Source organism: Amphibalanus amphitrite, unplaced genomic scaffold (genome assembly GCF_019059575.1).
Source record: "Amphibalanus amphitrite isolate SeventyFive unplaced genomic scaffold, NRLGWU_Aamphi_draft 000056F_arrow, whole genome shotgun sequence".
In the NCBI taxonomy this organism is placed as follows: Eukaryota; Metazoa; Arthropoda; class Thecostraca; order Balanomorpha; family Balanidae; genus Amphibalanus; species Amphibalanus amphitrite.
Window position 1 is genome coordinate 486,795 of NW_024881552.1, and position 13,841 is coordinate 500,635.

At 49.1% G+C, this 13,841-nt stretch overlaps 1 protein-coding gene across 1 annotated transcript; it reads right to left on the reverse strand.

Annotated features, from left to right (window-relative positions):
- Positions 1 to 1,708: 1,708 nt before the first annotated feature.
- LOC122378188 (phenoloxidase-activating factor 3-like) lies at positions 1,709 to 10,328 on the reverse strand. Its single transcript, XM_043358953.1, has 7 exons — positions 10,185 to 10,328; positions 7,985 to 8,069; positions 7,096 to 7,581; positions 5,871 to 6,034; positions 4,721 to 4,862; positions 3,715 to 3,813; positions 1,709 to 2,916 (listed from the first exon to the last, which is right to left on the reverse strand). Exons 2-7 carry the CDS (start codon positions 8,067 to 8,069, stop codon positions 2,603 to 2,605), a joined length of 1,290 nt encoding a protein of 429 aa, XP_043214888.1. The 5' UTR covers positions 10,185 to 10,328; the 3' UTR covers positions 1,709 to 2,602.
- Positions 10,329 to 13,841: the final 3,513 nt, after the last annotated feature.

The window sequence follows — 13,841 nt, forward strand, 5'->3', positions numbered from 1 at the left end:
TGACAAAGTTGCAAAAAAGTGACTTGAGGTTGGGTCATTCAAAGTGACCTGGTGACCTGGCCTTGAAAGTTAGGAGGCTCAAACTTGCACACCATGTGTAAAATTGATGAGAGAATAGTCATACCAAATTTCGCGGCGCTACGCGCCGCGGTTTTCCCGCTATCCGCGAAAAACCTCAGGGGGGCGGATATCCGCCCCCCGTCGGTGCGCGGGTTAAAAGCTTTGAAGCAAGTTCTAACAAACTTCAAAGGCATAGCCAGCAATTCGTAATAACGCCAGAACACAAGTTTAAACCAATGTTCATAGTTTCATGTGCGACCTAGATCGTACCGTTAGGTTAGGACGAAATCGCCCAGCTGCAGTCAAACGCTCACTCCGGAGACGGCACGGTTCTGCGCGAGCTGCCCCTTTACCCCGGTTGGCTGATGGGGTGACCGTCATCCTGTAGCAGGGAAGCATCACCGGTGGGCACGGAAGGGTAGTTTTTATTGGTATTTCCCAAAGTCTGATAAGAAATTATCCGTCACCATTTTTATCAGGATAGTTGGTGCGTGGGGTTCTTGTTGTCGCTTCTTTTTAATGTTCTTCCTATTTTTCCTATGCGTAGTGTTTATTGGTACCTAAAGCATTGCTACGTACTCCCTCCAATGTTATTGCCATTATGGAATGCAAATTGATGTGAGGTCAGTAGTACCGTACGTACACGGGCTATGCGCCTCCTCTAGCCCCTCCCTCGGACTCCACGACTGGCTGGTAGAGGCTCCCTCCGCGATGCAGAGCTGAGAGCCCGACCCACGGCCTCAGACCGGCCGAGGTGCAGCCGGCAGTGTCTGGCCTTGAATTCCCGGCCTCTCACACTGGGTGTGTGATATGTAATCGGACGATCGCGGCTTACGGCAGAACTGAGCCGATTAACGGCACATTTAGTCGGGTGCTAAATACCCGGGAGTGTGCTGCCACCTACAATTGGTGCAGTCATTAGTGCAGATGTCGGCCGCTACGGCGCTGTCGGTCTGCGTAAGCGATAATTATCGATGCATTTTTATCGCTGACGTGACGCTATGTTTCAATAAGCTCTCGATAGCAAGTCACTACTTCACTTCACTTCATTTCTTGGCGAAATAAGCGCTTAAAAAAGAAAATTGTGAAAAGTCGGGAGGGACATTTGCCTCTATCCGTCTCTCGTTGATGGGTAACCGGTGACATTAGATGAACGGTATTCAAGACACATACTATACCTAAGAAATATTGATACTGAGATATGACTTGAGTGTCATGATTAAAAAACTTTTCCTCAGGACTATATGTAATTAATGTTTATTAATGTAATTAAAGTAATGTTTATTTGTAATTAATGACGCTAGCCACTGAAGGTCACTGGAAGAGGCGCAAGGTCCGAGAAGCCATAGAGGTCAAGCTAACGCCACAGGCCACTATGAACCTTGACGAGGGCGGCGTCCGTTTGAGCCCCATATGGGACATTCTCTTAACCTAGACCCGCAGCATACATAGTATCGTCTTCTTCAAACCGCTAGCTTATAGAACCTCTAGTATTTACCCAGCGGCCGCCATCTTTTTAGGTTTTTAGACAATTATTAGGTGATCGAAGAGATCCCACATTCTGACATTTTGTTTTTACACTTCTTTGTTTTGATGTGCCTACCTACCATAGCATCTTCGTGAGTTTCATAAACTGCATAAGTTTTCGTTTCCGTTTTATTCGTTTACCTCACCATTTCAGTGGGGCTCCAAGCAAGTCATAAGCACTAAAACAAGCATTTGTTTCATTGCGCTCATAACATACATCACCACAATATCATACTAAAATGGTGGTCAACGTATGATCACTGAACATCGTAACAGCGATCCTCATTCACTTATTCGACTTCCGGTACATTCATACTATCATACATTTCATATATTCACACATACGGCTTGCATTTAACAACAGATGTTTCAACTGAGCATGACCAATGAGTACAATGCTTATGACAGAAAACTTCTATCAGTTCATGGCCCAAAAACCCTATCATCTAATTATGGATGCATGTAAAAACGCACGATTATGCTAAAAAGTTTTACACTCACAAAGTTGATGGTCATTTGAGTAGTTCAGAAACAAGTTCTAATGTCACTTGGATCACGATTCTTCAAACTTGATTGACCTTGATGAAACTTGACAACATTGCTTTCATCCGCTCCCAATTCACAATCGCTTTTAATCCGTTTTAATTATTTAGATGAAGCAGTGCACAACAGAACACCACTTTGTAAAATTACAATAATCTCCGAAAGCAGTATAATTCCAATTTCACAATTGTACATAAAAGTTATTTCGTATTAATCAGCACAACCGGTGCCCACAACCGTCTCCATCGGTGCACCTCGCTCCAACACCGCGTCTCGACCTCGGGTGTTCTGTCCTCAGGACAAAGCGACATCTATGGTATCCGATAGCGTCCCAGTCGATGTACTCTCCATGACGCTACAGCTTGGACAGTTTTCTCCTTGCTCTCCCCTTCGCCGGGTCTCCTTTTTATTTGCTCTCTGTGCCATCATTCTTCTTACTCCAGCACATCTGTCGTACCTCCCTGGTCGTCACCTAGGCCCGGATGTTGTCCATGATCCAGTTGAGGTACTGCCCGACCCGGGTGTACACTCCGGGCACATTGGCCGTGCCGCAGCGGGTCACGCCGAACGACACCACGCCCACGATCCTGTACGGCGGTCCGAACTGGTTGACTCCCATCAGAGGACCTCCCGAGTCGCCCGAGCACGAGTCGCGGCCGGCCTCCCCGCCGGCACACATCTGGTTCGGCCCGATGACGGCCTGCTGTCGGCGGAACACCTGGGCGCATTGATCGTTGGACACGACGGGCACCTTCAGCTCCATCAGCAGGTCACTCGAGTCGCCGACTGCGGGAGAGGGGAGATATGGGGCGTCAGAAACGACCACGTCGAGAGAAGAGGGAGATGGGTGCTGGTACCGTGTATAGAGCAGGGAGACTTGTCAAAAACGGCCTCTAAACTGCATGTCTTCTGTTGGGAGGGGTCCACGAGAAGTCGTTTATGGGCTGCCAAAAAGGGAGGGTTGATGGTGGGGGACGAGCAAGCAATTACTACCAACGGAATAGGGTGCAGTGTCATGCCACAATGTATAAGGATGAGGCTGCTATCTTCGAACGCAGTATCACGCTTCATTTTACCGAGGCACACACCTTACTACTTTGCTTTTCAGGCGCTGATGCGAGAAAAATCTACTCGTTACTAGTCATTATTGCTGCGTTTTTGAGCACTTCGATCTTTGTTTGTTGTTGCGTATGCTCTTTAACGTATTGTTTCCGTCCTGGTGCAGACACCCAATTATCGGTGATTACGGGAAGTTTGATAATTGAACCCGGCTTAGACCGGACCTGAGGCCGGACAAGTCTGTTTGTTACGTCCGGTTCCGTAAAGTGAGGTGATTACAGTGGCATCCGGCCTCACCCAGACGGCGACACGTGCTGACCAATCCTTAGACCAGGAGTGGACAGTAAGGGACAGACAATGGGCGGGCGAGGTGTAACGAACATTTATAATAAACTTGGATAGTAAGGGTTTTTGGCACAAGTTGTAATTGATAGCAGCTTTAATTCCTTAGCCATGAACATTCGTTATCTAGTCTGTGTCAAACGTTTCAAAAAGATCAATCAGTGTGGACCCATCCATACTTACAGGCCTGCGTGAGTCCGAAGCCGGCCACCCAGAGGTTGGTGTTACCGAGGTCCCGGGTCCTCCAGTCGCCGAATGGGAGGCACAGCGGGCTGACGTATACTGCAAACAGAGAGGAATGGCGTCAGGGTGCTGAGCTGTAAACGCTCCTGCCAGGACTGTCGTCTGCAGAGCCTTTAACGCTGGGTCTGCAGGGAAGTTTGTGGAATTGCGTAATGCTTTAGGCGGGACTTGAGAGTTCATGGGGTGTTGTACGTCTGTTCTCAGGACTTCAGTTCTCTCCAAATGACCGTGACTGAGTCTGGCCTCGTGTGCCTACATAAGCCGCTTTTCTCCGTGTCGTGACACGGCGCTGGTCAGACGATACCGTGCAGTGAGCTATGTATTTGCTATGGGTACACTCGATGGCGTGGATACACACTATTCACGACCATCGCTCCATGCCGCCCTCCGCTTTGAGGCCTGCACCTGGTGCCTGGTACCGCCTGGACAGACAGGTAGACAGGCAGGCAGACTAACATACAGGCTGGGCTGATCGGGACAGGGTGGAGGGCTCAGTGCACGCTCGTGTAACCACAGACAACGCCGGAGAACCGGGAGCTAATGGCCGTGAAAAACAACGCCCCCCTGTTTATGAATTCGTCATGGAAGGAACCCGGAGGATGACGTTCTCGACATTTCGCTCCCGGTAACAGCGTTTCACGGTAAGGGATTAGGGTTGGTTTCGGGACAGTGGAAATAATCCTTGGGGCACGCGAAATGTCGGCATCTTCAGGTCCCGGCCTCGGGCAGGTAGCCAGCGCCAAAGGAACGCTCTGAGCAATTTACGGCAGCTGCCTCTTAGATCATCTATCGCTAGAATTTTATATGCTGGTGACACTAGGGCCCTGAACTGAGCCGTGATGGATGCTCAGCTTTAACCGTGAATGATCGTTCTGGACTTGAAGGTACTCACAGGTAAACCTGTCGGTACTCACAGCTGTTCTGGACCTGTCTATAGTTTACTTACAGCTGTTCTGGACCTGTCGGTCGAGCCGCAGCAGCGCGATGTCGTTCCAGAACCGGTTCGGCTTGTTGTAGTCGGGATGCGCGATCACCTGGGCGATGCCAAAGTCCTGCACCGGGTCGGCGCACACCTCCCGGCCTCCTTGCTGCAAGGAGAGAGGGAGGACCGGGCTCGGTCAAAGTTTGCTGCAGTGGTTTGGAAAGTTCCGTCCATCTCTAATGTCGCTAGTCTCTGCGTGTTTTGCATAGCATGGCATCAGGAAGACGAAACAGTATTTTCACTTGAACTTTTCAGCGGGGGCCTGTAGTGCTTGGTTTGCATATCCTAACATGCATTATGAATTTCATCTCTTATTTGAATATGTGTGTTTAGTTCTACTCGTAAGTCTGAAGGTAATTTGACGCTTTGAAACGCATCGTAGTTTTCCTCGTTTTAGGGTATAACGATGATACGTACTGGACGACTCATGTCGTTTTATTATAAGTGATGCATGCATTTCTCATAGAAACGTTCATTGATGAGGTGACGCATCACACAGTCTGGTCAAATGCTTTATGCTTACGACGAAACTGAGACTGGTCCTCTCACGCGAGGGGATTTCCACGTGGATTTGCCATCACATACGCTTGAATCACGATCATATCGAGCATGACAACTATTTGAAAACAACACTTGCTAATTGGGATATTTTGTTATTGCATGTGTTTTTGGCGATGATGCCACGAGCTGACCTTTGAAGCACTGCCCTTGTATCGGTCATTGTGGCTAGAAGTGACGATGTCACTGAATGATTATAGAGGCCTTTTCGTGTAAGGTATGCCATACGGGGCTTCCCATGTCCAAAAGATTTATCAGACTATCATCCTAGGCAGCGGTGATTTTATCCGCATACCGATGCTGACTGCAAACTGCATGTTATGCATATCTACCTTTGCATTATTCGCTTTCCACCAACTCTAATGTACTTTCAACCTGTCTCATCTTATTCATGACCTGTCCCAATTCATGTCCCAATTCTCCTATATATGTGCGTCACAAAGCCCACTGCCGTCCTCAGGTTGTACCGTACTGTCTCAGGTCGTATCTAGTCACCAGCTGGCAGTCGACGGCGGTGCGCAGGTTGTACTGTATTTACTCGCTGTATCATACTCACCACCTGGCAGTCGACGGCGGTGCGCAGGTTGTACTCTCCCAGCCGGACAGAGGTGAGTCGGAAGTCGGACGGCAAGCTGACCACGCAGTGGGACGCCGTCAGCACGTACCGGTTGTTGATGAGGGTGCCACCACAGTTGAACTCCACAGAGCCGGTGCCGACCACTGAAGGGGGGGGGGGTCAGTGGTCAGATATGGTTCGAAGAGGTCTCGATGACAGTGGCATGGTTTTATTTATAATTTTCCTGTTCCATGCGTTTTGTTTAATGCCTGTATGTAACGGCTAATATTTGGACAGTTTTGGTTAACGGGACGAATGGAATTGGTCGGCCTTGATGATGGTGTTCATCAACCATGTTCTTCCACATAAAGACAAGCATGGAAGGTAGTCGTAGTTGAAAATTATACGGGGTCTACATCTAGAAAGACATAAAAACCAAATAGGCCTATTATCCTCACAACCCTGTCACTTTCGTGATTCAATACCAATCTCAGTCTCACAGAAAATGTCACGGCGCAGTGTCTGACGCATTTGCGGCTGTCAGGGACGCGATAAGCATTCCGCCTGTGACCGCAATCCCGTCTGAGAGACGGCATGGTAAGCGGTACTATCGGCCAGTCACGGGAGTGGGAACCGGGACCGGATCGAGCGGCCGCGGGAGAGCCAGGGGAGGATGGAGAGGGCCGTCAGAGTGCGGTGGTGGCAGGGCAGGACGAGCCGGCTTAGTGTCACAGAAGGAACGAGTTTAGCCCCTGACACCCTCCTAGTAATGTCATGACACTCAGCTATCTCAGTGTCGAGTAAACACGAATACGAGGATAAAACCTGTCTTCTAATCCAGCAGCGTCCTCTCCTGCGTTGCCTCTCATGAATTGAAAGCGACAGTACCAGGCACAGAACCTGTCCGCCAGCTTTATCAAACAACGGTATCTGCCTCAGGTGCTGATGAACCGAAAAGGGACCAGCTCGTATCACTTGACAATTAAAAGGATGATGTAACTGGTATGGGACCAACTTTCTCCGTCGCATCGATCGTTCAGATGGGAAGGCTTCCACTTAGGAGAGTTTACGACTACTTCTGTCGAGCTTGGGTCATGCCGAGAAGCCCAACCGTCAGCGGAGAAGTTAATTGTATCAGTGTTTGCAAGCGGCGTTCGCTAAAGCGCCTAGAAGCCGAGTCGCTCCAGTTCTACACACCACCAGCGCGTCCTTTCAGTTTACTCACCCTCGTATCCGAGGATGGCCAGCCACGGGTACTCTGCCAGGTCGGCCACGTTGCCGCCCACGATCCGGTTGTGGATGTTGATGCCGCACGCGTTGTCGTTGGGCAGCAGGCGCCGGTTGGGGTGCTCCTCGGGCACCCGGTCGCCGCCGGTCGGCTGGGTGGGCCGCGGGGTCGGAGGCCGGGTCGGCGGCGGCTGCGTGGGCCGCGCGGTGGGCCGGGGGGTGGGTCGGGTGGGTGGTGCGGTGGGCGGTTGGATGGTCTCCTTGATGGGTCCGGCGCTGCGCGGGCAGCAGATGAGCGGCACCTGGTTGGGAGTCCGGCCGCACAGGCTGTTCCTCAGGTTGTGGACGTCCTGTTGGCTGGGGTGGTTGGAGACCACCCGCAGCCAGCCGGGACAGTCGCGCAGCGGGCCGCAGCGGCCCGGCCGGCGCGCGTAGTCCACGCAGTCTGAGTCAAACGGACGCGGCTCGACGCCAAACTGAATCGCTGCAGGGTGGGACAGATCGACAGGTCAGGTCACAGACAGGACACGGGGAGAACATCCAACGGAAGATCAGTGGAAAACGACAGAGATCAAAATGAGCCCGCAAATCGTATCACCGGATAACAGCTTCGGATTATACAATACTTGTTTGTCCTTGAACAATTTGAGCTTGCTGATGATATTAGTGATGGAATTATTTCAAAGGATAAAGTTCAAAGGGAACGGCTATATGTGTTTTCCAAAAATGATTAAGGGATGACTTGGCCGACCATAATGAACAAACCACAACAGTTGTGTCCACACGAACAGTTAGAGACATGTCTCCTGTTTATTTTGCAATCGGCACTGTAAGTACAGTCCTACAAGCTCTGATCACGCTCTTCCCTGCTGAGTCACCCGACTAACCTTGTCGTTTTTCGCGAGCCTCGGCGTGACTCGCCACCGTCCAACAGACCAGCAGGACGGCTGCTAGCCGCATTGTGAGCGTCATCTGAAACAGGAGACGGGAAAGAGTTAGAAACGGAGCAGGAGGACTGAATGAAACATGTTGTGGGGTTATTTCATTTGATTCGCTCTTAGGGCCAGTTTCGTATCATCGGCTTCATGCATGTAAAGGTGCTGCACTCATCTAATATTTGACAACAATCAAAATTATTTCCTTGATGAAAACGTGCTTCAAGCCTTGAAGACAAAGATCGCCACGTCTTTGTGTGTGTTCATTCACTTGCCGAGCCCCCCCCCCCCCCCCCATCGTATTCACCCACACACATGCTGTACCACTCCCGCTAATAATGGTGACTGCGACGCCCGGGCGCGCACTAGCCGGGGACTGCAGCGGCGGCCAAGACGCTAACCTCGCGCCCGGCACGCCGTGTTTTCCAGCCCTGGTGACGTCATAGGCTGGCGCGTGCACGGTTTCCGGGCGGCCCTTATCGGCGCGAGCATCGCTATAGGGGGGGGGGGGGCTGGAAAAACGGCCACGTGCTCCGACCGCTTCGGTGAGGAGCTCAGGACAGGCGCGAAACAAAACGGAAATGTGTCATCAAGTATGTGGAAGTGCGGATAATGTGTTGAAGTGAGTGGCAAGGCCGCTATGGCAATGATGTGAATAAATGACAGCTGGGCTTTTTGCTGATTGTTTTATTCTCCCTGAGTTTGTAGCTTGGTCGGGGAGGCACTTTTGTTCTATGCAGGCAATGTACCGACTTTTTATTTGCTATGACAGGTAGGTTGGCAAGTACCTTGAGTTTTTTCTATCTTTGAAATATTGCTCTTTCATATCTTGTGATTACCTTTTGTGTACTTATAACAATGCCTTGCATTACACAGTTACCCCTGTTTTGAGGTCAACCTTCGGATTAGGTACTGGGAGTTCTTGGTAAATGTGTGCGCCGCAATCCACCAATAAATTACTACGCGGCTAATGTCAGCCTACAGATAAGACTGCTAAATACGAGGCTGAAGCCCGCTAGAAATGTGGCAAGAGGGCACGGCTAGTCGATAATCCTATAGGTGTTACACTGGTTTGGCCGGGTGCCTACTTCGGTAACTACACGGTCAAGTCAGCGACCTAGAGGTCACAAACCTTTCCGTGTCGGTTATATTCACATGTGAAATCCTCGAGATTGAAACGATGTTCGGGTTATTTTGGACAGAGATAGGAAAACCAGGCAAGATTAGAACTGGTATCTCACATGATCATCATTAAGTAATTGCAACTCTACGCTAGAATTTGAGCATTCTCAGGCCATTAGTGTTTCCGTCTTCCCTGTGCCTTTCATCGCTACAAATGAGCTGGCCAGTGTACGACAAGGCCATAACGATAACCGCTCCCTACACCTCGCCGCGGCAGATCCAGTCTGTGTTGTTCATTAGCAGTTAACAGCGAAAACCGGCCGGGGTCTGAGTGGTCAGACTTTGCCTGGTTACTGCCAAGGACAAACGGGCAACAAAGCGCCAGGCTCGATACGAGCAGGGTAGACTCGAATATGCAAAGCGCCATGTTGGACAGCGATGCATGGTGATATCAATGTTGGACTATCGCCGTTTAGTTACGTTGGTCACTTATTGTAATAAGCACTCTTAGACATCTGATCACATGTGTGGGAAGCAAGCTATGTGTTTCGATCAATAGGTGTAGCGTAAAGTTTGAGGATGGACACCCCTGTTGGACGCGTCAGCCCGCCGGTAGATGGTCCGCGGTGGCTCACACGTGTCAGGACAGCCGGCCGGCTGAAGGACACCGTACTGCACTGGGCTCGCTCTGTACGTTCAAATTACGCTCCGTACTGGAGGCAGGACAACTTTTTGTTTCCGTCTACCTTAGCGAGATAAACTGAAAAAGTATTGCAATACTTGTTGCACGGTGCATGTTTCGTCTAGGCTTTTGTATCACTATATTCTTACACCTACCTATCCAATCAATATTATTCGAGCGCCTCAAAGTTAAATTCACATGTAAATTAACTTGGTAAGAATTAGGTCACATGGCAAATCTGGAAAAATTAGCTGTTTGCCGTTTAAAGTATTAGCTACATATTAGCCGAAATACCGAATTATATAACCTCCGGATCTCGCCGTGCCCATTCAGTTTCATCTTTCTCACCTTGTTCCCACTAGCAGCAACAGAAGCGATGTTTTCCTCTCCTCTGTGCCACACCTCCAGGTGAAGTTGCACCTCACACGCTCCGGATCCTCCCCTCCTCAGCACCGCGCACCAACTGATGAGCCCCTGTGCCGGCGGCCGGCTCTATAGCCGGCCGCCACCTGGATCCTCCCGGCCTCCCCTCCCCCTCCCCTCCCCCTCCCCTCCCTCCCTCACGATGACGCTTCGCTACCAGAGAGAAAAACCCCGTGCCGAGGAGCGAGCCGGTACAGTCTCCGGTCCGGACAGTCTCGAACACCGTCCGACGGCGAAAGACAGGTGGGCCCTTACGTGGGGAATACGGATACGAATCGGATCAGATGTTTTGGCGGAGGTGGGAGGGAGGGAGTGAGAGGCCAGGGGTCCTACCTGAGACACCCAGCGAGGTGTTGTCTGGCTGCCGTGGAGACTGGGGACCTGAACTCGCACGTGGGAGCGCTGGGAGGGAGCCCTCGCCGGGAGCTGGGACCTTGACACCGATTGTTCCGCAATGGTAACCTACGCTGCAAGTGCTTTTCTAGTGACTCAAGTGAATATTTAGACAACGAGCTGTTACATAATGCATGAATGACATGGATAACAATATGTCAAACACGCATGACAACAAAAAGATTACCATTTGTGGACAAATTTCTTTCGAGTTTTTACCGTAATATTTTACCCGCAATATGTTGAGTAAAAGTTGGCATTATTAACGGGCGCTTCTTCGCTTTTTCGGTGCATTGATGTGCCAATCAAAATCACACAAAAAAAAGAAGAAACAAAAAATAATGCCCATTGCTCAACGTCAAATTGTGTTTCCTGTATGTGAAATTTTATGTTAGCTATTACCATTAACCGAGAGATATGAAAGAAGTGGCAGAGGGTCCATGGGTGGTCGTTGGATTGTTCAGACCAAATTTTCGAGAGAGAAAAAAAAATAAAACACTGTCTTACTACATGAACGTAATGCATGTCCTACTGTATGAACATTGATAACACTGGTCTGCGTGATTTATAAGGTCAATGGTTTCTCAACTGTTTATAGGTCAGTTTTTCACGCTGATTCCGGAAATGGAATCCGTTTTGCTCGATTAGCTCGATTTTTTAAGATACGTCGTTTTGCTCATATGTTCACAGCTATGCTGATTGGCTTAGTATATTTAATCACACAGAAGCATATATATGTTTAAACTGCAAACTGACCCACTATAAGTGAGATCCGATTACAGTACACACGCACTGCTGTGACACAAATGGCCTTTTCACGGATTTTCGACTGTGTTGAGCACATGGGACGTCCCTCTTCAAGCACCAGCAATAGTCCACCAGGAAGTTGACGTCCCACCGACCCTTATACCGTTTTTCCATCACACTTTGTGGCCACACAGTCTTTGTGGAAACATTCTACCTGCTCTTCACTACAATCCGTTAGGCGGTACGGGCGGACATCGATAGCAGCGCCTCTAGCGGTCATTAGGGAAAGCTGGGCTGTAGGCGACGAAATACCGGCTGAGTTGTCACACGTTGAATAGGTTTATAGACATCCGTCTTGTGAAAAAGGTGAACTTTTGCCTTCAATATTTCTACAGGCAATTTTAGAAGTGATCTTCACATCTTACAAAACCGTTTAGATAGTTGTATTCACTTCAAGCCGTCCTTATTGTTCTTGACGATGATGCTGGAACTATTTATAATCAGTGTTTCTAGCTTAGTAAAAGAAAATATTGTTCAAACGATGGAAAAAACATAATAGGAAAATTTTAAATGCAATTTGCTCTAATAATTATTCGTAGATTCTCTAAACATCAAGGAAAATTTGCATGCTAACTGATAATTCAAAGTTCTTGGGGCCAGATGTTTTCTTCTTTTCTTACGTCGCCCCGATGGCCGCGAATACACTTGTGATGACGCCTATCGCACCAGTTTTCTGGGAAATAATCGAGATGGGACCTAAAAAAGTGCAAAATGTATCAGCATGCCCACTCCAATGTGCATATTAATGCATCGGTGTGTATCCTTGACATAGTGTGGGAGCTCGAGCTAATCGAGAAAAATGGATATCTTTTCCGAATTCGGCACACAAAACTTGCATCAGAACAGTTGAGAAATCTTCCATCTTTGGGGAAAATGCATCAGTATGCCCACTCCAAGATTCATATTAATATATATCAGTGTGTGAGCTGTTATCCGTGACATAGTGTGAAAACTGGAGCTAATCGAGAAAAATGGATAGCTTTGTTGGATTCAGCACACGAAACTTTTATTATGGAACAGCTGAGAAATCTCCAACTTTGGGGAACAATGTATTAGTATGCCCACTCCCAGATGCATATTAATATAACAGTGTGTGAACTTTTATCATTGATATAGTGTGAAAACTCGAGCTAATCGAGAAAAATGGATAGCTTTTTTGAATTCAGCACACGAAACTTGTGTTAGAACAGCTGAGAAATATCCAACCTTGGGAAAAATATATCAGCATGCCCACTCCAATGTGCCTATAAATGCATAAGTGTGTGAACTTTTATCCTTGACATAGTTCGAAAACTCGGGCTAATCGAGAAAAATGGACAGCTTTTTCGGATTCAGCACACAAAACTTGTATAAAAATAGCTGAGAAACCTCCGACCTTTTGAAAAAAGTTTTGAAACGCAGGCCAGTGTAATCCACAGGTCGTCCACAGGTCCATTCACGTACGTCAGACTGACGGCGCACTTCCCGCGTGACGGCGCGTGATCTGACGTCATTTCATTGACGTACGTCTGCGGTAGCTGTGGTGAGACGCCTTCCTCACCTCGCCTGTGTCGTGAAGCAGGTGTCAGTCCGGCTCCGCTCCGGTACATTGGCGGGATCCGAGGGATCTCCTCTGAATGAATACCTACACTACCGCCGCCGGTAGGGAACCCCGTGTATGGTGAGACAGACGGAAATACGCTTAGGGCCGGGGGAGGTGGTTAAATTACATACAGCGCCGGGAACAACGGCAAAGCCTCGACTCAAGTGTTCTGACCGCCGCGCCGGGTCGTCAGACCACTACACCGGGCCGAGCCGAGCGGATCGGGCCGGTTCTGGGGAAGACCGCACAGTGGCGCGTCATATCAGCAGATGTACCGCTTTAGGAACGGTGAGAAGTGGCCGAACCCGTTCTGCAGTCGGAAGGAGCGGAGACAACGTGGTGGGATTTCTGTGTTTGAGGATGACATTGACAAGTTTTTGTCCGATTTCTGTCGTTGAATATGACATTGACAATTTGATCTGTGAGCACCCTTCCCACCCTCACTGTAAAAACACTCCTTGTTAACCACGAAGCTGCATGCAGTTGCATGATCTCTGTTGTTTTTCTATTTGGTCACTACTCACTAACCGAGTACCTAAGAGGCGTGCTAAATAGGCATAGAGAGCAAAAAGTCGTGTCAAGTCCAGGAAGCACTCAGCGTTGGCGTGGGTGACTGCAATGCACACACAAAAATATGAACACCGTTAGCGGTGTAATTGCACAGTACATATCTGAGCACTTGAGGAAAGTTAATTTAGTCCCTACCTCGCTTAAATTACTCGCGCTTCTAAATGAACACCAGGAAGAAGGTAATAGAGCACTGTTAGGAGGGTTGGGTGTTAACCCGCGCCCCGCTGGGG